The sequence below is a fragment of the Momordica charantia genome, assembly GCF_013281855.1.
Source record: "Momordica charantia cultivar OHB3-1 chromosome 1 unlocalized genomic scaffold, Mcharantia_2.0 BLBB01000001.1, whole genome shotgun sequence".
Lineage (NCBI taxonomy): Eukaryota > Viridiplantae > Streptophyta > Magnoliopsida > Cucurbitales > Cucurbitaceae > Momordica > Momordica charantia.
This window is the reverse complement of record NW_028275157.1, coordinates 24,559,796-24,582,858: the sequence shown is the minus strand read 5'-3', so window position 1 is coordinate 24,582,858 and position 23,063 is coordinate 24,559,796. Positions and strand designations below refer to the sequence as shown.

Below are 23,063 nucleotides of genomic sequence, written 5' to 3'. Positions count from 1 at the left end.
TGTCAGCCAAAGTGATCCGACAAGGATACTATTGGCCGACCCTCAGCCAGGACGCCAAGAAGTTCGTTAGAACTTGCCACAATTGCCAACGCTACGGAACCATAATCCACCAACCTCCCGAGCTGCTCACCCCCATCTCGACCCCGTGGCCATTCGCGCAGTGGGGGGTAGATATCATTGGTCCTTTCCCTTTGGGCAAGGGTCAGACCAAGTTCGCTGTGGTTGCTGTGGATTACTTCACCAAGTGGGCCGAGGCCGAGGCGCTCTCCCACATAACGGAATCCAGAGTCACGTCCTTCGTATGGACGAATATCATATGTCGCTTTGGTATACCGCAGGCCATAGTGACAGACAATGGGAAGCAGTTTGACAACGCCAAGTTCAAAGACTTTTGCAGCAAACTTGGCATAAGTCATCTTAGCACGTCCCCCGCACATCCGCAAGCAAATGGGCAGGTGGAGGCAGTCAACAAGATCATCAAGCGAGGCATCAAACTTAGACTGGACTCCAAGAAAGGCAGGTGGGCCGAGGAGCTACCAGAGGTTCTATGGTCGTACCGGACCACCCAACGAGAGTCGACGGGTGAGACCCCGTTCTCCCTGGCCTTCGGCTCCGAAGCTGTAGTCCCGGTTGAGATCGGCATACCATCTGACAGAGTAGAGCATTTCGAACCTACGACAAATGAGGAAGAGCTGCTCCTCAACCTCGACTTGTTGGAAGAAAGAAGAGCAATGGCCCAGCTACGCCTGGCGGAATATCAGGGCAGAATGGCCAGACATTACAATGCCCGCGTTCGACCTCGGGCCTTTCAGGTCGGACATCTGGTCTTAAGGAGGGTCCAAATGCATGTAGGTGCCCTTGATCCGGCCTGGGAGGGCCTGTTTGAGATCAAGGGCATAGTCCGACCTGGGACGTACATATTGGCCGATCTGAAAGGAGACGTCCTCGCGCACCCGTGGAACGCGGAGCACCTGAAGCGCTATTATCCATGAAATACCAAAAGGATTTTCAATGAATCTGTAAAGACTGTTCCAAAAGAATTATGATCAGAATAAATGTGATGATTTAATTTCATGCTTCCGAGTTCGACCAGAAATTAAATGGGGGCCACGGACTCCCACGCGATCACATTCCAGCAGTTGGTTCAAATTCAATCCTCTGAAGCCTAAGGGTACGAGGTGCGATGCCAAAACCACTGACGAACTTAAAACTCAAACCTTCAAGGCTCAAGGCAAAAGGGCAATGTGAAAAGTTCAAAATGATCAAGCCTCCGAACTTGAGGGTACGAGGTGCGATATGAAGAATAGCTACGGACTTAGGATTTTAGCCTTTTAACCTTTTTTAAGTTAAAGGGTGCGATGTTAAAAAATCCAGAGTTGGTGCAATGCATTGAACATTAAGAGATTCAAACTCAAAACTTACAACTATTTTAATTGAAGGCGCGACCTCAAAGGTAAGAGGTGCGAGGTGACATTGGCTGCAGTTCAAGGAAAAAGCAAAGAAATGAACGATGTTGCCGACACCAAGGTAAAATCGAACAAAGCTTCTTCATTAATGGAGAGCAGAGCCAAGGCTTATAGACCTTGCAGCTCTGCCCTGACACTTACAAACAAAAAAAGGAAGAGAAGAGAAACAGAGAAAAACCTCATGAAGGATGATCGCCTAAGAGTCCGCTTGAGGAGCGCCCTCCTGTGTGGTGCCGACCTGGTCCTCTTCGAGATCGGAGTAGTCAGAGTCCAGATCTCTGACATACTGATCCACCAACGCTTGGGGGCCAGGGGTGCCGCCAGGCCCAGACGCCCAATTCTCGGCATACCTCCTTTTCAGACCGCTGAGATCGATCTGAAGGTCGGGCATGTCGGAAGCAATGCCCTTCATGAGGAACTTGAAGCCCTCGTCAGAAAAGTCTTTGGCAAATCCATCGAAGTCAGGATGTTGCCTAAACGATTCCTTCAATAGGACTCCATTGCTGAGGCGCTCCTTCGTCGTCTCCAGCTCGGCAGTCGCATGCTCCAGCTCCTTATCCTTCGCATCAAGTGCCTGGAGCATGTCGTCCTTGTCCTTCTCCAGGCCCCTGGTGATAGCGTGGGCAGCTCGGAGTTGGGCCTTGCGTCTGTCCTCTTCTTTCTTCAGCAGCTCGGCCTGGGACTCCACCTCGGCCTTCAAAATCTCCACCTCAGAGTGAGCCTTCAGCAGCTCATCCTTCATGGTGGAGGAAGCAGCCTCCAAGGCAGCAGAGAACTCCTCTTTCTCCCTTGCTGCCAAAACTTCCCTCCCATCCAGCTCGGCCTTTACAGCCAGAGCCGATTGAATGGAAGCAACGAACGCCTGAGAAACGGTACAAGGAAAAGGTTAGACCGAGCTACCTGTTAGGCGAAATTAAGCAAAAATGGGGACGCTAGTCTTACCTCGGCGGCGTAATCGATGGTCCTCTGCAGAACGGACCCAAGGTCGCTCACAAATTTGGACGCCCTTCTTAGGCAGCGGTCCAAACTTGCAGCTGAGATGCGGGACACCTGATCCCTCACCCCGGAACTTGACGGCTCAACTCTGAACCGTGCCATCACGTCGGACGTCCCGCCCATCCTGGCCACAGGATCGTCTACCCGATCTGCGAAACTTGCAGGCAAGACCCTGCAAGCTCCGACCTCCGAGGGGAGATCGCCTTCTTTTTCTTTCTTCTTCGCTTCAGAGGGGCTTCCTCCCTCACCTCCTCGCCCAAAGGCGGGACGTCCACCGCCTCGGTCTGATCCCTGGGGCGCTTCTCCCTCGAGGGACCCCCAGAAGACTCCAGCTCGATCACTGGGGCTGGATCTTCCGAGGCAGGCCCTGCCACGGCAGGGGTGGTAGGTTTCGAACTCTGGGCGGCCTCAAGAGCATGGGCTCGGCCCTTGGACTTGCGCTTCACGCTGCTTGCAAATCCGCAAACCATGGCTGCAAAATAAAAATAGAGGTCATCACAAGGTTAAAGGAAAAAGGGGGGAGGCAAGCTCGGCATACCAAGTTCAGAGTTCGGCCTTGAGGATTCGATGGGACGAACTGCAGGGTTGTAATCTAGCAGCCCGGACTCAAGCAGCAGCTCGTCGGTCACCAGGGTTCCGACCTTCCTACCCTTCGGAAAGCGCTCCTTGTAGTATTTCAGCGTGTCGAAGGAGGCTTGCGTAAGCTCGGGGACTGGTCGGATTGAAACTGCACAAAGACCAAATTTGAGTTAGACCTGAATGACAGAAAAGAAAATTACAAAAAGCAAGAACTACTCCGTACCCAGGTTCCCAAACCTAGTGGGGACGTCGAAGAAGGAACGACCTGACTCATCCTTTGCGAGCCATTCCCCAGAAGCGTAGAACCACTTCCTCACCCATCCCTTGATGGAGGTCGGCCCTTTAACTATACCGCCTGCACCTTTCCTTGCACACATATAGAACCGACCAGGCTTCTTAGCTATCCTTTTCGCTTCGAAGCACGCGAGGAGCTGGTCTACGTCCAACAGCTCGGCCTCCTCACTATCCCGAGCTCGTAGCCAGAAAAGGATGGCCAAAGCGAAAATGACACCCACCCATTGGGGGCCACTTGAGCCGGAGCCAACCCCGTCCGGAAGAGAAATTCTTGGACGAAAGGGTGAAGGGGAAGTCTGAGGTCGTACTCAAACATTTTGAAGTAGAGAGTGACCCATCCCTCTGGAGGATTGTCAGCTCTCTCCCCCTCCTCCGAAAGCCTGAGGTGGATGTTCTCAGGGATAGCGAACCCCCTACGAAGGGATCCGAGGTAGTGCTCAGGTATCCTAGAAGGGTATTCCAAACCCTGACCTGAAGTGGAGGCGTCACTATCCTCCCCGTCATCGGAGAATCTAAAGTTTTCTATTTCCTCGAGCTCGGACTCTAACCTACGAGCTAGGTTCTCATCGGATCCTAAGTTACTGCTAAAAGAGGATGACATGACAACTACGTTCAAAAGAGAAAGTGAGGGAAGGGACCGACCTACCAAGGGTTCGAGCTGCCTTCAGATCGAACTCCAAGAATTCAGGGAACGTAAGGTATGACCTGAAGGATTGGGGGCATTTATAGCCCATCGGAAAAATTTCCCCGCCGTACACGTGTAATCAACGAGCGGCTAGGATCCTCCCTAAGATCCGAAGCGTCGGAATATTTGAATTTTCCGACGATAAATCTTCCGCAGCGGTTATGTTTTCCCACGAATAGGAAGTCGCCATGCGTTCAAAGCAAATCGAATGAACTTCTCTGCCAGGTCGAGATCGGACCAGACAGAGAGGGGGCCAATGTTTGGGGAAGAAAATACCCTGGACACGTGGAGGACCCCTATTAATGCTCCAAGATGACTCATGAGTCATCTCAGCTCGGATAGCCGAGATGGCCGCCACTAACGTCGACAAATGCTAAGTATGAGGGCCGAGGTGAACCTGGCCCAGATCTGACCTACCGGGGAGCTCGGTAGGGGCCAATGTGAGCAACTGTCAGCGGCGTGATTATCGGGCGTAACCGTCGGTCCCGAGATTACTGGGTGTAACCGTCGCGAGATTAGCGGGACTACCACCCATAAGTAGAAGGCCTCACTCCACGATCAGGTACGATGATTTCTGACCTCGAACTAAACTGGGAATCCGACTTATACTGACTTGATCGTCGGAGTGCTCACCTTTTTGTGCAGGTCCGCGCAAGTGTTCAGATCGGCCCGGAAGCCGAGTTCGAGTTGCAATCTGAAATACGTTGTTGTGCATATTCTTGCATAAACAGACTTCTCACTCAAAGATATCATTATATAATGTCCATCTTGCTTCACCCTAACAATGGCTTCTTAGGATTACACAATTGAAAACACTCACACTAAACCCACGGAATACACTCTTTTTCGCACACTTCGCATAACCACTCAAGTCTCTTTTATTTGGATTTTGTACTAATGAATACAAGTCTCAAACCACCTATTTATAGGGACTTCTATGTCTAATACAAAGCATAAAAGAAAAGGGACTCATAAAATGAAATACTGGGCAGAATCGGAGACGTAGTGTTGTGGTGCAGCGGGACAGTGCCTAGGCACCCGAATGGCGAGCCTAGGCTCTTCCTTCTCGACAACTAACATTCTGCAGTCGTGCCTTCTAGGTTTGTAGCGTCATGGCGCCCTATGGCAGTCCTAGCCCAGGTGTTCTCTAGTTCTTTTCTCCTCTTTTGGCTCTATTAACCCAAAATTATTTTGTATCAATTAGCGGGATATCAATTCCCATTGTAATAATAGTTCGATTTAACAATGATGTAAATAAAGACAGTAACTCGCCTTGCTCAGTGGATGCTCAAGGGATGTAGACCATCTGCGCGAACCACTATAACTTTTGCGTGTTCTTCTCATTTTCCTTGTTTGAGCTTATTTCCCTTTGTTGATTGATTGGTATTAAAATTTCTGTGAGCTAAATTGTTAAAGAAAATTTTGGTTTAACTTTGGTTCAACCTTTTTCATGTAGAAAGATTTGTACTAACTAGTTAGTGGCGAAATATTATTCAATTGGTTAAAATACTATGTTGGTCACTGTACTTTGAAGTTGGGTTCATTTTCGTTCCTATACTTAATCCTTGTACTTTTAAACTGATTTATTTTGGTTCCTGCTGTTAACTACCGTTAACCATTAAATAGATAACAGATCGATGACTTGACATCAAAGATTTTTCTTGTTTAAAAATACATTTTTCTTCTCCCCTTCAGCCGGTGGAAATGACAATTTCCAGGTCAATCCAAACCTATCTACCGTCTCTATTTCTTCTTCCTCCATCTAACCCTAACCCACCAAATGAAAGAAGAGAGATAGATAGGAGTTTGTGGGAGAGAAGAAAGAAGCCCGACAGAAGAAACTAGGAGAAAGATTGGCCCAGAAAATGAAAATTAAGAAACCAGTGGCTGGACAAGACAAGGACAATAAAGAGGAAAAAAATAGGGGAATCCACACCCGAGAAGGAGGAAAAAAAAACAGAGGAATCCAAAGATCAACCACCCCCACCGCCACCGAAGATTGTGCTCAAAGGTTACATGATCGGAAAGTCCGTCGTTGCCTCAGAGCCTTTGAAGTTAATTTAATCACCAATTTTGATAAACCTTTGACCATTGATTTTTGAAGTTAAAAATACAAAGGATAAATAAAACAATCTGAAATTGGTAGCTTTAATTAGGAAATATTTGTTAAAGTTATCACGTCATGCAGAGAGGAATGAATGAATTTTATTAATATCACCTCTAAAAGTATACAAATTGTCTCTCTCATACAAATACTAAAACAGAGAGTAACCACATGGTTAACAAATCAAACTAAACCAAAATAAGTTGAATAACCAACTTCAGTTACATATTCCTAATAAAAGTCGTATGCACGAGATACAGAAAACTTGAAGGTACAAACATCGAACCTTGAAAACAATAAATAGTTTTGAATGTATCTTCTCACGCAATAAAAAGCCTTAACAAGTGGGCAATATCTCAATGGCGTGTCAAGTGTGTGTCTAAAGTAATGCCTTCAAAACCCATTGACGATGCCCAGCAATAAGTCTTCGGTGTGCTGAACCGTTGATGTACCAAAACACCCCTGGTAAATATAATTGGACATCAAACAAAAATTAGTCCTTCGAGTAAATGCAGCATACATATTTGCGTAAAGTTGACTCACTTGAATAGAATCCCTGGAGTAAATAACACATTACTGTATTTTTTTATTCGATTTTTAACATTAATGTTTTTTTTTTTTTGAAATCAATTTTTAACATTAATGTTAGTCACTCATGCTTGTGTGCAATTCTAACATTTATGACAATAGGGTAAGAAATCGCGTATGTCCTGTTGTAATGAATACATGTATGCCACAAATAAATAAACGCATACAAGTCTTCTATTTTTCAAAAACTATATTTAAATAAGTCCCATTGTAAATCATTTTATTTTTTAAATGTCTATTTCTGAAAATTAAACTTTGAAGCACTATCACATATTTTGAAAATTAAAAAGAAGTCATGTTTTAAAATCTATTTTTATAGATATTGAGACAAAGCTAGCATAATTACTAAAGACAAAATAACAAAATATATATTATTATCAAACCAACCTAAATAAATAAATGCAGGATCGAAAACTTCCAAACACAAGAAGAAGAAGAACAAAAAAACTATAGTCCAGAAAATTGTTGTCAAATTTATGAGATATATAAATACAACTTTTGTCAATCTCATTAACTGTTAAGAAGAAAGACCTCCTGCTCTAATACGTTAAAAATGAAATAAAACCTGGGTTGGTTATACATTTTAGGAATTGTTGTTATTAAGACTTACATTGATAATGGTTGTTACAAGAACTGCTCCTTTCACTGTTGTGACACTAATATCAATGAGTTCAAATCCAAAAGAATCCAACCCTTGGATTAATTTAGTGAAGGCGCCCTTTTGCTTCTCAAAAAGTATCTTAACCCAGAGTTTTTGTTCGTCAATTTGAGTAACCCTCACATCTGCCTGTTTTCAGCAATAACTCACATGAGTTATGATTAAAACTTTTTAAGATGAAATATTGCAGAACATTCGTGAATTATATAAGCATGCGAACCTGAATATAACTTCTCTTGATGTTTATTGGCGCTTCAATATCACGTGGTGTAGGCCATATGTTTTTTTCAGATGAGGCCTCCAATTCGACAAGCTGGTCTTTGAGAATGTCAACCTTCTGTTGCAGCTGCTGGATGTACGTTATTGCGTCCTCGATAATTGTGGCTTTATTCATCTAAAAGGATCGAGTTAATCAATATAAGAAAATAAGGCTACGTTTTGAAGGTGCTAAACTAGAAAAATAAAGGATTAATCAGAAGAGATTCGGGAGGTTGCATTTGTGATGATTGGGACAGTAGCACGTAATAATAATAGCCTATCACTAAGCTTCTGCCTCCGTCGTCTCTCCGCATGGAGGTTCTTCGATTTGTATTTAGCAGACTCGTCCGTGGATCGTCGTTGGCCCTTTATTGAGCTGCTGCCGCTCTCCTCTTCAATCATGCGTAATTCGTCCGGTTGAAAGCCAACAAATGCCATGTCGCTGAGAGTGTCGATCGTCTCTCCCTGTGGGACGAAAAGCTCTTCCCCACGGAACTAAAATGAATAGGTTAGTTATGTAACGGCAGTATTCACATTTGAAACATTTCAATGATAGAGAATCTTGGCGGTTAGAAATTTATGATCGGCGCAATTTTCATTTCGTGTTGCTGAAGGGGGAGGCACGAATAAATGGGAAGACCGGTTTTCTCTGGAGCGAGAATTTTTTTTTTTTTTTTTATTACCCCGTCCGAGACGTACGCCGAGAATATTTTTGTTGTAATATAAGATTGTGTTTCGGAGTAATGCTAGGTGATTTTGAAAAATATATATATATATATATATATATATATATTAGTATAATTAATTTTTAAAAATCACATCAAAGTAATGCCATAAAAAAAACAATTTAGACAATCATTTTAAGTTTTTCCAAAATCAAAATTTTAATTTGCAACATCATCAATGAAATGGAAAGGAACTAGTTGTTACGATGGAAAAAGTTACTTTGTCGATGTTAAATTTATAATAAAATCATATCGACTAATAAAAGTATAAAACAGTTAAATAAAATATGTTATTAAAACGTGAGGGGCTAGAGTAAGATTGGAAATCAAAAAGTTGTGTGAGTCTCACTATTTGATTTCCATTCCTACAACTTGGTAATAAAACGTGAGTGGCTAGGGGAGATTGTTGGTTCTTGATCAGCCTATTGGCAGTTTGTTGATGATCTTGATCGGCATCTTGGTGGTTTTGTTGATCTTGATCGGCATCTTGGTGGTTTTGTTGATCTTGATCAGCCTATTGGCAACTTGTGGATCTTGATCGACCTATTGGCGGCTTTGTTGATCTTGATCGGCCTATTGACGGCTTGTTGATCTTGATCGGCCTATTGGGGACTTTGTTGATCAGGAAAGCAAATGACACAAACGTGAACCACAGTAAGCGAATGAGGGACACTGTTGTTGCAATGAGAGACTAGATCGTTGCTTTGTGGAAGATTGTTGGGATAAAATTGTGGAGTCAAAAACTCCAAAATAAAATAAAAGTGTTAACTGGGTCTAAATAACATTAAAGTCCAATTATCTTATTTGTCTTTAGTTTTGGTTTCCTATACCCCAATTAAAGCAGTGGTTGTGTGTTTCTTGCAGCAGTGTTGGTGCACAAAAGTGGGTGTGGCGGCAATAGTGTTCTTTAAGAAGAAAAAGAAGAACGTTAGTTTGTAAAGTATTGTCGGCAGCCCGTTCTCTTGAGGTGAGTGAGGTTTTTCATTCTGTATTTCTAAGTAGCTATTGTCGTAGTTCTTAGAAGCTAGGTGGTCATTATTGTGGCATCTAGAGAGAGCTTTATAGAACGTTTGTGAGACCCATTGTATTTATCTCAATATCATAGTAGAACCTGTTGTCGCGGAAGATTGGAGGTAGCCCATAGTTGGGTGAACCAATATAAATTTGCTTGTGTCGTTTATGTGTTTTCCCTCTTTTTCTCATATTATTGTAGTTCACTTAGTTTTCACCGAAGAAGGGTGGAAGTGGAAAATATTATAGGTAAGTAAATTTTCCCAACAACAATTTTCTGGAAAAAAAAAATTACATAATATTTCAATTTCTCTTTCTTGTTTTTTTCCCAAAAGCTAAAAAAAATAATAATAAATAGTTCCTTGTAGGTTGATTCAGATATTTTGTTATATATGTAGTTGCATAGCATTTTTAATATTCACAATGCTAATTGAAAATCTCCTGTAAATGTTCCAAATGACATCGTCGACGTGCATTTAATTTTGATCAAGCATTCAGAATAATAATAAACAGTACACACCTTGCTCAAACAGAAAAATACTCCAACAAGAAGAAAAATGGTGTTTACAAATGAAAGATTTTATACCCCTCTTTACAGGTTTAGCTCATGTTAGTAATAGAAATACAAAGAGAAAAAGAAACCATACAACCCATCTTTAGATACTTTCGAAAAAGATAAGAGAAGACCCATAAAAAAAATAGAAAAAAAAATTATCTTTAGACTTGTCCCACATAAGAGAGGCTGAGGAATGAAACCAACTCCTCTCCCTATAAATTATCATCTTTCCTATTACTGTGCCATCAATGTACCAAGAATCTGAGCTTTGCAATGCTTACTCGAGCCTGACAGTGGATTTGGGCTTCACTGAGTGATCTGGGCCGAAGCTTTGTAAGATATATGTTTTAGTAAAAATGTTTTGGGTTGGTCAACAATAGATCGACAAAATGAAGAGATATACTCGATATTAAGAAAAATCCATTCTTAAAAGTTGATATATTTGTATGGAAGGTTTGCAATATTCTTTCTGACCTAAATATATGATTTCTTTTCCATCTTGAAATAGTAATCTTTTTCAAACAATGATTAATCTAGGACAATTTACAGAAATATCGAGTTACATGAAAAAATAAAATGAAAGTGTCCACATGTAGGCTCGAATCCAAGCAATTCAAGGGAGGCTGGGGCACGGACTTTTATATATACTAATTAGTATTTTTTTTAGTAAACATTTTCTCATTCACAAATAAAATAACTAATTGATTGGTTATTTTAATTATCATGTGCACTATCTATTTTGCAAAAATCTAAGATTTAATTTTCAACAATGCGTAATTGATATACAAAATAATCTTATTCAATAAATAATCTAAATAGTCTATAAAATATTGTTGATACACCTTCTATTTTGTAATAGTTACAAATAATTTGATAAAAATAATTCACGTGAAGACACGTGAGTAGGGATATCATGGCATAAAACTTCTCATTTGAAACATTGTTTAGACCCTAAATTTCAACCCTATCCATTAGCATAACATCTCATTAGGAAAGCTAAAGCTTAAATAATTGTATTAAGAATGAGTAAATTATTAAGCTTTTGGGTTGGATAAACTTAATTCATATTTTGATATCTAACACTTTTCCCTCACTTGTGAATTTAGAAAATTGCAACAATAACGAACGAGTGAAAATCACAATAAATAAGAAGAAAATAATATTGTAGAGGTTCCAACGCAGATCTCCCACTTTAATACCATATCACACGGTACAGATAATAGAGAGAAAAGAGTTGTATTCTTGAATAATAATGAGAATAATACTACTCTTCTACAATCTAATGTACTAATACGGCTAAGTACATAAATCCAGTTATAGTTAGTTTGTTAATAACAAAATATCTAAGTACCAAGATTAGAGTAGCAAACTGTAGTTAATTCTAATAAATTGACTCCATCTGAAAAGTACATCATGAAAAAGTATTTGATCCATTTGAGATGACTCGAGTTGCTTTGAGACTTGAAAACCCTCTCTTTGAAAGCTTGAGCCTTGAGGTGTTTGATATATAAGCTTGAAATTAGCTTGATCGTAGAAAAATTACTTGTTTTAGTTGGTTGATTAATGACGGTTGTTGGAGAGGGAGTTTTCAGAAATTAATTGATCAATCTATAATAGAGGTTGCAAAGAAGAGACAGATTTGAAGAATCGGTCATCTTGGCAGTTTCCACGTAAGTGGTTAGTCTAAGCCCGGAAGCCGAGGTACACGCGTCGTGTAAAGATTTGACCTGGGCATAGTGAAGAATTTTCCCATTAAATTGTGGCGAAGTATTAGGCAGGCAGCTCAGTGTCAACTGTCAACGTAAATTTTTCTTTTATAATTTTTTTGCTTATCTATTTATTTTATTCTTATATTTTTGCCCCGGGAGTGGATCCCGTGACCGTCCTGATCTCTGTAGGGATCAAATATAGTTTATGATTTTCGTCTTAGTCATTATGAGTACGAAATATTGATATGGTTAATAAAGTAATCTTGTCGGCAGGTACTGCGATTTGTAGGGTCTAGTTTGTCCTATTCATGAACGGTCAACCGTCAATGCGGGCCACGCCCAACCAACACTGATCATAAAAGCACGTGTAGCTTACGTGGCAAACTGTCATAACAGACAATAACCGTGACCCCGTGCTTTTGTCTCGGCTCGTGTGCAGTAATGGAAAATGACATTCGAACCCTCCCGTCTTTCTCCCGCCTTTTTTTTTTTTTTTTTTTTTTTACTTTCCCACCTTCGTCTTCTTCTTTTTATTTTTAAACAGTCCCGCTCTCTCTTCTCTCTCTCCAACATGTGAATCAGTTGGTGCCAATTCCCCATTTCCATATTTAATTGACGGGTGTAAATATAGTTTCCTAAAAATAAATTTATTTCACAGTACAAATTCATATCCCATCTTTATTAGGTTATATGAATAAGGTCTTGATTTTATAAATTAATATCAAATATATTAGAAGTCGAAAAATTAGAATGAAAGGTTCTTCAAATTTTCAAATTTTACTTGAGTCTTATTTAATTTAATAGTGGATTGTATGGCTGAACATTTTGACTAATCGTCACCATTATCTTGCTATATTATAATTTGCAAATTAGATTCAAGAATAATCTTTTATTTTTTACTTTCTAGTTTGAAGTTGTCCATCTAATCTCATTTTAATTGACAATACTTTTCTCCTTTCACCAAAAATACAAATGAGAAATGAAAATAATTTCATCTTGCATTTGGTGTAATAAGCTAAGATTTTATTTTTTTACTACAAACTTTATCAAAATCCTTAAATTTGAAGAAATAACAGAGTTAATATATTCTCAAAAATAATTTTAAATAATATTGCTTTTCATAATCCAACCTAAAAATTCACATAAAACAAGTCATTCGAAATCAAATGAACCATTGAAAATATTCAAACATAACCACAAAATCAATACTTACCTAAACAGTCATTCACATATAAAAAATTCAATAGCAAGTCACAAATCTTAAAAGAAATGAAAACTCAACCAATTAAAGTATATTAATTTAATGGACAATTTAATTTTAGTTTAACTTAAAATTAAATTTAACTTACTAATCAACTACAGAGGTAAAAAAAAATTTAAAAAAATTCTCATATTATTTAATAATTATCGTAGAAAAAGAATAAACTTTAAAATTTAAAGTGGCATCTTAGATATGGGAGATAGACCTAATTGCAAAGTTGGATATTGTATTAACAACGGAACAACTATATCAAGGAAGAAGATACGACATTTAAATAAAATGCATATTTATTAAAGTATATCACGTGTGACCACGTAAATCAATATTGATACTAATTAAATATATATATAACAAAATTTGATTTGTGAGTCACAGAGTTGAAAGTTAAATTAAACATGCGGGACTTAAAACCAGGTTGAGAAGTCTGACCAAGATGTTATGCAAACCAAACTTTGAGAATACGACTTCATATTGTCTAGTGTGGAGGGTAGATGTACGATGTAGGCACACTGTTGGGATATGGACCATTAAATTAATTGTTGAAACTTAATTAAACTCTGGATTTACGATAGTCGTTTATAAAAGTTGAGGTTATAATTACGTGTAGCTTATGCTAATAAAAAAAAATATTCTTTTAATCGTCATGAACTTAGCTCTAATAAATGATATTTACCCTTTTCCTTGAGTGACGAGGTTCAATTCTTGCATATGTAGTACAAATAGCAATAACAACAGTAAAGGAAATGTTACCTTAATTATCACCGCCGTCCCCTAAAAATGTCTAAAGGACAAGATTTTTTTAGTTTATTCAAAGGTAACTGGAGTAAAAAGCTACACGTGGCAATCGCTCATTACCCTTCAATGGCACATAAATTAAATAATAATTACATGGAGTGTTGATGCGTGTGAAGAAATGTGATTGAGAGAAGAGGACGGAGGACCACATCACGAAGCTGCAATATATGTATACCTAACGGAGTATCCTCGTGGACGCTGACACATGTACACATCAGAGAGGAACATGCAATCCACTCACAGTCAGCACCACGTATGATGCCTGCCTAAGTGGCCAAGTCGCATTTCCCACCTTCCCTTTTTCAACTTTTGACAATAACAGCCAACTCTTCTTCCTCTCTTACTCGTTAATTATTTTAAAATTTGCCGTAAATGTGACGCACATGACAAGAATCCAGTCCAGGACTGTTCAAATATTTAATTTTAGCCTAGGGCCCTATAGAGACGAAGAGATGGTGTTCAATTATCGAGACCAAACGGTGTTACACTACTTGGCTCCGACGTTTATCAAAGTGTCTCCATATTCCTCCCCTACCGTTTTGTCTGGAATCTGGATGCGCAAATCCGCTATCCCGGTTCCCACCTAGTTACCCTCGGCGTACCGCATTTGCCGGTGGACCCACTAATTCTAATTGATCCATACCACCACTGGATTTTTTAAAATATATTATTACTTTTTAAAAGAATATTTTTTCTAAACTAATTTTTTAAATAATAATATTTAAGTGTTTATTAGTATCCTACCTACCCTACTTATTCATAAATACATAAATATTATTATTTTAAAACTATTATTCAGCTACCATATTCAACTGTCATATGCGATGGAATTGCAGGTATGAAATCATCTTTTCAGAAGACGATTTCACAAGTAAAATTTTTGTGACAAATAATCATAAATCTTGTGATCGCCTCAATTTTTAGATCCAACAATTTTGGAGATTTTTTCCTTGATTACTCATTTTTCTCTCTCTTTATTTCTCTATTTGTTTAATTAATGTTCTCCCCTTCTTCTCATGAGTAATTTAACCTTCAAACGTGATTTTATATAAATCTGTTTTTATTGTGCACTTATTAATTTAATAAAATAAATTTTATATAAATATTTGTTATTTAAAGTTATTTGATATTTAATTTGAATATGATAAATAATTATATAAAAGTCAATTTATCTAAAAAGAAAAATAAGAAATTTATAATAATTTTTTATCACTTCGTATCACCTATTTATATGGCTCGACAGAATAGGTAATGTCTAAATAAATAACAATTTGGTTTGAAAATATAATAATAATAATTATTTAATAGTTGATTTACTTAAAAAGAAAAAAGAAAAATAAAAGAAATACCTCTTACAAGAATGAGACAAGAAAGAGAAGTTATGAAAAAATGATAAAGGCCCGTTTAATAACCATTTTAGTTTTTTATTTTTGGTTTTTATTGTTTTTAGTTTTTTATTTTTGGTTTTCTATTTTTAAAAAACAAAAACTTTGATAACCATTTTTTGTTTTTTGTTTTTAAAAAATAAAAAAACTAAAACATGTTTGGTAACTATTTTTAATTTTTTCTTTTTAAAAAGTTAGAAAATTGAAAATACATATTAGAGAAAGAAAATTTTATGTATAGTAGAGATGACAATGGTGTGAGTGCGAGTGAAGATGTTTTCCGCCATTCTCGGCTTGTGAAAATTTTTAGTCTCCGTCTCCATCTCGTTCTTGGATCCGAGAGATGTTCTCGAGAAAAATTATCAGTTTATAATTGTTTATAATTATTTTTAGAATTTAAGTATAAAAAAAGTATAATAAATATATATTAATTATTTAAAAAATGGAATTAGGGACGGGGTCGGGACATATATTTTCTATTTTTTGGGACCCGACCCTGCGGAAATTTTTGTCTTCCTCTAATGTAGAGACATGAAAATAGAGATGTAAATAAACTTTTAGAAGATAAATTTTAGAGAGATAAATAAAAATATTTTAAAAAAATAGTGAAAAAAATTAAAGACAAAAGAGAAAAATTTTTGAGAAAAAATAAAGTCGGGAGGAAAATATATGTTAAAGAAAAAAAGAAATTACAAAGAAAAAGAAAAATAACAGTAGAAAGAAATTTAGAAATAAAAACAAGATTCAAAATTTAACTTTTATAAAAAATAAATAAATACAAAGATAAATAAAAGTTACAGTGAAAAAAATTGAATAAGAAAATAAAATATAATTTTTAGGAGAAAAAAAGAAAAGTTATAAAATATGAAATTTTAAAGAAAAAATGTTAGGAAAAATAAATTTGTGGGGAGAAATTTAGAAATAAAAAAATTTAGAGTGAAAAATAAATTTTTTAGAGATAAATATGAGAAAAAAAAGTTGAGTATTGAAAGAAAAAAAATAGATTTTAAAAAACAAAAACCTATTTATATAGAAAACACTAATATGTATTTTAAAATTTGTCACAACTATCTGTTTTCAAATATACCATAAGTTTAAGTTTAACTATTGTATTATACCTTACATTTGAATTTGAGTTTGACAACGTTTTATTTATTTTTTCTTTGTTTCAAATATCGCATATGGGTGACGCTGTTTAGTGTATTTTACATTAGACTTTAGTTTGAATTTGATAGGAATATGATATATTTTGGTAAATTTTCAAACATTTGAAATATACATTTATTTTATGTAATTTATGTAACTGTCTTAAAAAATTAACATGAAAATTATGGGTATAATAAAATTTAAAAAACTTATCCTTAAAGTGATACAGTAGACACAACTTGAAGGATAATTTTACACAATTTGATTTATGAGGGAGAAACTACACAATTATCTTAAATCTATTATCAGGTGGTAATTAGGAGCATATTTTTGAAAATGCATCATTTATTAAGGACGCCTACATTCTTGCGTCTTAGTTCTAACAAAATGTTCACATTTTAAGGTGTCAATGATTATAATGAATCATTTACACGTTGATACATAATAGTTAGCATAATTGAACGAAAAATAAGAAGTTACCAATTTTATAGATACTGTTTGATAATATATTTGTATTCTTATCGGACAAAAATAAAATTTTGAAAGCTACTCACATTTATTTTTAAAATTTCATCTAAATTTTGAAAATATTTATAAAAATTATATAAGAAAACATAGTAACATGCAAGTGAAAGTAATGGTTTTGTAATATTTATTATTTTTATGTTATATTTGGTAATCAGATATACAAATATAAATCAAAATGCAACAGAGAATGGACATAGACCATAGACATAGGAGTGTTATATTGTAATATAAAAAACAAATAGAGTAAATGAGAAAAGGATCATTGAGTGTCATGCAATAGCAGGGCGTGGCGTCGGTTGGTTCTGTTTTCGTGTGATAATTGATATATTATTTATTGGAATATGAGGATTCGGCTTAGATTTTCTTTATTTTATCTTTCGGCTGGGTCCAGTTTTTAAGTTTCCCTCGCCGCACTGAGAATCTTTATCCGTCAAATTTTGACTAACATTTTTTTTTTTTTTGATCTTCATATCTTATCTATTAATAATTATCTATTTATGCTATCTTTCCGAGAGTGGAGGGAGGAAAGGAAAAGGAAAACTGTAGATGATGTTTGTTTGATCTTGTATACTTTTTTGGAATATCCTTTCCCTTCCACATTGGATAAAGTTTTGGAAACAAACATGTCACTCGTCCAACTTGCATATTATCAGATCATTCCAGTTAATTTTTCTCAAATATAATTTTCAGAATCATTGTTTTCAATTTATTTTCAAATATTGAGAAAAATACTTTTAAAGACGGCAAAAAAGTATAGTATTTTTCAAAAAATATTAGACCTCTTACAGGTGAGATAATTGCTCAAAGAACTGATCTCTTTGAGTTATATTCAACTAAATTGGAACATTTTAAATTTGGCTTGCTCACTTTGCTTAACTGAATAGTATAAAATTTCGAGAGAGTATTTTATATAGTTAAGGTTAGAAAGATAATTCTATGTAATTATAATAATTTTTTATTGTAATAAATTATTTTTTTACCCTGTATGCCGTGGTTTTTCCATGTTTCAAATTTTTTACATAAATTTTTATAATTTTTTATTGTTGTTATTTTATTGGTTTATTATTATTATTATTATTATTATTTTGCTTTAACAACTCGTTGATCTTTATCGCAAGTAAGGTGTTACTATTGTTCGATGCAGAAGATCCTCGTTCTCATATATATCTCACCAAACGAGTTCACGACAGCCGTAAATCATGCGTCTATTTCCCTCTCTGTCGTCGGTCTTTCCCATTTTTCTTCTTCGCTCCCTATGTGGTCCCCATTCACTCCACCGTTCCGCCATTTTTTTTTTGAACTGGTACAGACTTCATAGCTATGATTCTCAAAATAATAATATAATAATAAAATTTAGATTTCTTATCTATGATTTTCATTTTCAATTTTTGTGTTTTTCATTTTCGATTTTTTTTCTTTTCATTTTAGATTTGCATTTCCTATTATTTTTTCTATGTGAGATAACTTCGAGTTGTTGGAGCACACCCTTATTGCATCCTTCCAATGTGTGACAAATTTCAATTCTAATATTTTACCAAAGTTCATCAAATTCCACCTGGCAAACTTCAATTCACAACTTCTACCGCATTTATTGTCTTTACGGACAATCATAATTCTCAATTAAGAGAACTATAACCTACTCCACCATAAAAGTAGACCATTTGGGTCCCAAGATTTTTCTTCCTCGTCATATGTCAATAAATATTGTTGCAATTTATGGTGCAACTTCAACCTACTTGGGTCACCTGGAAATTTTCAGTCATTGACGCAATTTCCACCACACACACCCTGCATAACCGCCAAGCCAACGTCCATGTGTAAACCTGTGGAACTGCTAACAATATATCCTCTATCATTGTAAAGCGAACTACCATGAGAATGAATTCTATCTCTGTTCAAAGAAACCGATCATCATCTCTTCTGATGAAAGAAACACTCTCAGTGTTCGGCCTAAAGCCCTTTGATGAATCGACTCTGTTAATACAATATTTCTTTATGTGCCAGACTGTCCGCATCCCTAGCAATAAGCTTTCTTTTGCACAAAGTTTTTCTTCTTCTTCCAATTGCTAGCTACCAGTGCTGAATATAATCTTCATGTGAAGTACGTTATTTATTCTTCCATTTATGGCATTTATTTTTCTTTTTAAGTATGACTTATATTTTTTAATTGTAACTCACGATGCTACAACGATAAACATTGAGAGTTTGTCAGATAAATAACAAAAGCGCGAAGCGGAGTGTGTCTTGGTAAACATATCAGCAATTTGTAAAGATGAAGGAACAAAAGGCAATGTAATAGAGCATGCAGGAGATGATGGCGAGGTACATGACAATCAATCTCAATATGCTTGGTTCACTCATGAAAAACTGAATTTCACGCAATCTGAATGGCACTCTGGTTGTCACAATGTAAAGGAGTAGGATGACGAAGACAAACGCCCATATCTGCAAGTAGCCAACGTAACCAAACAATTTCACAAGTAATCGAGGCCATGACACGATACTCAGCTTATGTAGAAGACTAAGAAATAACATCTTGTTTCTTACTCTTCCATGAAATAAGTGAATCACCATGAAAATACAGAATCCAGTGGTTGACTTGTGATCAGTAGGATCACCAGCCCAATCAGCATCAGAGTAAGCGTGACAAACTGTAGTAGGAGTAGTGACAAACTGAAGTTTGCTCTATATTTTATTTTAATTTTTCTTTTATGATTATTTTTTTTTAATATTTATTTTCTGTTTGAATATGTGCTATTTTTTTAAATTCTGTATAGGTTTTTGTTTACCTATAAAATCATTTGCAATGTCTCAAGCCTAGCATTGGAATAAGGATAAAATTGTTTGCCACCTGATAGACTTGGTGCATTCCCTTAGAGCATGCTTTGCTCTAAATTTTGTCTTTTCTTAAGAAAATTCTTTAAAAGTCACCGAATTTAAAATTACTTTGATTAACCTTGAAGTTTTTGACTCATCGAAAAAAGACACACTTGGTTCATATAGGTTGTTATTATTAAATTCTTTTAAATATTTCTTAATCATGTTCTCAAGATCCTTCTTATTCAAATGTGATATAGATTCATTCATGTACCTCCGTATCTATTAGAGTGTCTCATGTCTACCAACTTTTGCTTGATATTGCTCATTCTCAACCTTAATTTAGTTATGGTTGCACTTGAATGTAGCACACCTTATAACTCCAGTGAAGATTTAATTCATGATGTGATTTTTACCTTTGTGGGACTAAATGAGGTAAAAGATTTTTGCATTATTGCACAACGAAATAGTCTAAACTTACTAAAACGTTTTATAAAATTTTTTGGAATGCTTTTGGCCGTATTAAAAATCTTTCAATCAAACTGAATGAACAAGTAAGACTTACTTTCAGGGTTGAAGTTGTGGCTCTCAATGAAGAAACCTAAGAAAAAAAGTTGTCCTTCTGCTATGACTTTTCCCGTTAGTAGAAAAAGTCAGGATTTCTATCCTCTGATCATGTGAGGTAGAAATTGAGAGAGAGGAATTTTCTTTTCATTTCTTGTGTTGGAAATGACAAAAAAAATTGTGGGATTCCCACCCAAATCCTTGGTTTAACCAGGTAGGAGACAGAAATTAAAGATTTCTCGTGAAGTTTTAATTGGAATGAGGATGGGTATTTTCGGCTACCATATCCCTAATCCACCCACAAAATTAATTTTTTAGTACAACAATTTAAAGGTACGGAGGATCGAACTTCCAATACTGAGAGAAGTATTATATGTTAATTATTGCTAATCTAGGCTCATGTTGACCCACCCGCAAAATTATATTTGTCAAATCGTAGACAATAAAGTTGTATACGTGTAGACTCAACTCATATACCATGGATATGAGAGTACAAATTTTAGAGTCATATCCAAATATGAAGTTTGACCACAAAAACAGCTATTTTTTCTTTTCCATAAATACGCACATACACCTAGTTCGATCATAAGAGATATTTTGAACTCTTAGGGTCACTAAAATATTCCAAGAAAATAGTTAAAACCCTTCAAATGAGTTGTTTGGTTTTATTTTCGAACTTTTAATTTTAAACCATCAAATACAGATTATGTTGAGTAAAACTTTGTTTGAAATTAATGTTTTGAGAGGAGATTGAGGGTGCATTTGGTTGTAATATCAAAACACAAATCTGAAAAGAAATTAGGATTCAATAAAAAAAATGGAGTTATAATTCTTATTTTCAAGATTTTAGAAGATGTATTTGGTAGCATATTTTGTGTATAGTAATATATTTGTTGATTAGCTACCAACTAAATATTTAACTCAATCTAAAATAATATTAAAGTTAAAATATTGTTTTGTTTTGGTCCTCGATTTATTTTGATTCTTATACTTTGAAAATGTTCATTTTAATCTCTATACTCTTAGATCCTTGTATTAATCTAACCAACGGAACAGGGATATGACAAATTAAGAAACCTCATACAGCACAGAAGAAATCCAAAATAATTGTCCAGAATCCCATATCTCAAAATCTTAAATCCAACAGAAATTCCTCTCTGAGTCGACCGATTTTCACAACTCCAACCCACAGGAGCGTCGCGGTCCGCAATTGCTAGCAACATTTCCTAACCCTTTCAGACTCGAACAGGGCATTCAAACTCAGACTCCCTGCAATCTCACAACGACATCCAGATACACATCGCGGCCCCAATCGTCGACCAAACTCACAGATTCCCTTTGGACATGGCCTGCTTGGGGATTGGAAATTGAGCCCAATCGTTGGCTGGATGGTGATTGGGGACACCGTAGATGAAGAAGGCATAGGGGGTGGTCGTCGATTGAATTCTGGAAGCAAATTTTGAGCCCTATTTTGCGCAGCATTGCACAGCTCCCACGAACAATTGACAGTTGGAAGAGCAACCAAATGCCTATCCCCAAATTTATTAATCTCATAAGCATGCCCTCATTTTTTTCAAAAAAAAAAAAAATGGTAAAGTTATTATTTTACAATATTATATAATTTATAATATATTATATTTAATTTTAAAAAAATGGAGATTTAATAATCCATAAACTTGTTTTAATAATGAAAAGGCAGAGTATTAACATTATATATTCATGTTATCTTGGGGTTCTAATTTTCTACCTATTATTTAATTTTATTTATTTATTTTTTTGGTATATTACCTTTGAAGTTATATATTCACGATACCTTTAAAATATTTCTGTTATATTATAGTTTTAATTTTTCTATTTTCTAATATGACTTTTGATTGGTGTTCTCTTTAGTCTTAATTACAGTTTTAAATTTTAGCTTCTTTCTCATATTTTAATTACAGGTAAAACAATAAGACGAATACGCCCACTCTTGTAAAGAGAGAAAATTGGAACCCTAATTAAAATAAGGCCATGGGTAAATAATAAAAAGAAAAACACGCACAAAATTATTTTTTCCCCTGAATTAAAATTTGGCAACGGAGAAAGATTTGTCCATTTCTAATGAATTTTGCTTTGAAATTATGATAACGGAGATTACGATGTGTTGTAGGAAGCAATACAGTCCAAACAATGAATGAGAATCGGATCGGGAAGGAGAAGGAAGAGCCCCGAAGCTACTACCAACCGGGGCCGGTGCATGGTTCTGGGCCGACCCACTCAACGGCCGACCTGAGCTCGGCGTTGAGGTGTTCTCGGCTACGAGTCGAGAACACCTCTCAACTTCTCTCTTGGTCCCTGTTCCGACCGACTTGTGTTTGAAGAACCTCGACCCTGTTCTAATGTTGGAGCCAGCAACGAAGCATCCCACGGTCCAAGAAGTCCAATGAGGTGAATGACCTAGGGTTCGAATAATGAAATCGTAGGAGGGAGAAAAAACTATAAATAAGAAAAGGGGTCACACCTAAAAGGTACGCCTGATACCCTCTACTCTCCTCCTACTCTCCTCACTCGACTTCCTCGATACTAACTTAAGCATCGGAGTCCGTGTGGCCAAAGTCCGGCCAAAGTCACACCGGTCCTAGTGCTATTCTGTTTTGCAGGTCTTATCGATCCTTTTATTCTAGAAGATTAGTGCGTGAGATTTCAGGGGCCAAATTATTTCTGATTGGAGAGAAGTTGAAGAGAAATAAGTGGAAGGATTCTCACTTTGTTCTTTAAATTTTTTTTTATTGGATTTAATAACGAGTAAATTGTAAGGTCAAAAGAGACGTATTAAAACTGTTAAATGGTAAAATGGGAAGAGAAAGATTCTCTTCCATAATTTCTTTTATATATATGTAAGATAAGATTTTATTTAGTTTTTTTTTCATTTACTATTTTGGTTTGATTTTTTTTTCCA

The 23,063-nt window shown here is 36.2% G+C and overlaps 1 protein-coding gene across 1 annotated transcript; it reads right to left on the bottom strand.

Annotated features, from left to right (window-relative positions):
- Window positions 1–6,247: 6,247 nt before the first annotated feature.
- Window positions 6,248–8,262, bottom strand: LOC111015710 (transcription factor DYT1). The gene is made up of 4 exons (XM_088126233.1): window positions 7,866–8,262; window positions 7,591–7,764; window positions 7,323–7,499; window positions 6,248–6,586 (listed from the first exon to the last, which is right to left on the bottom strand). The coding sequence occupies exons 1-4, from the start codon at window positions 8,064–8,066 to the stop codon at window positions 6,518–6,520; spliced, it is 621 nt and encodes a 206-aa protein (XP_087982359.1). The 5' UTR covers window positions 8,067–8,262; the 3' UTR covers window positions 6,248–6,517.
- Between the last annotated feature and the right edge of the window lie 14,801 nt (window positions 8,263–23,063).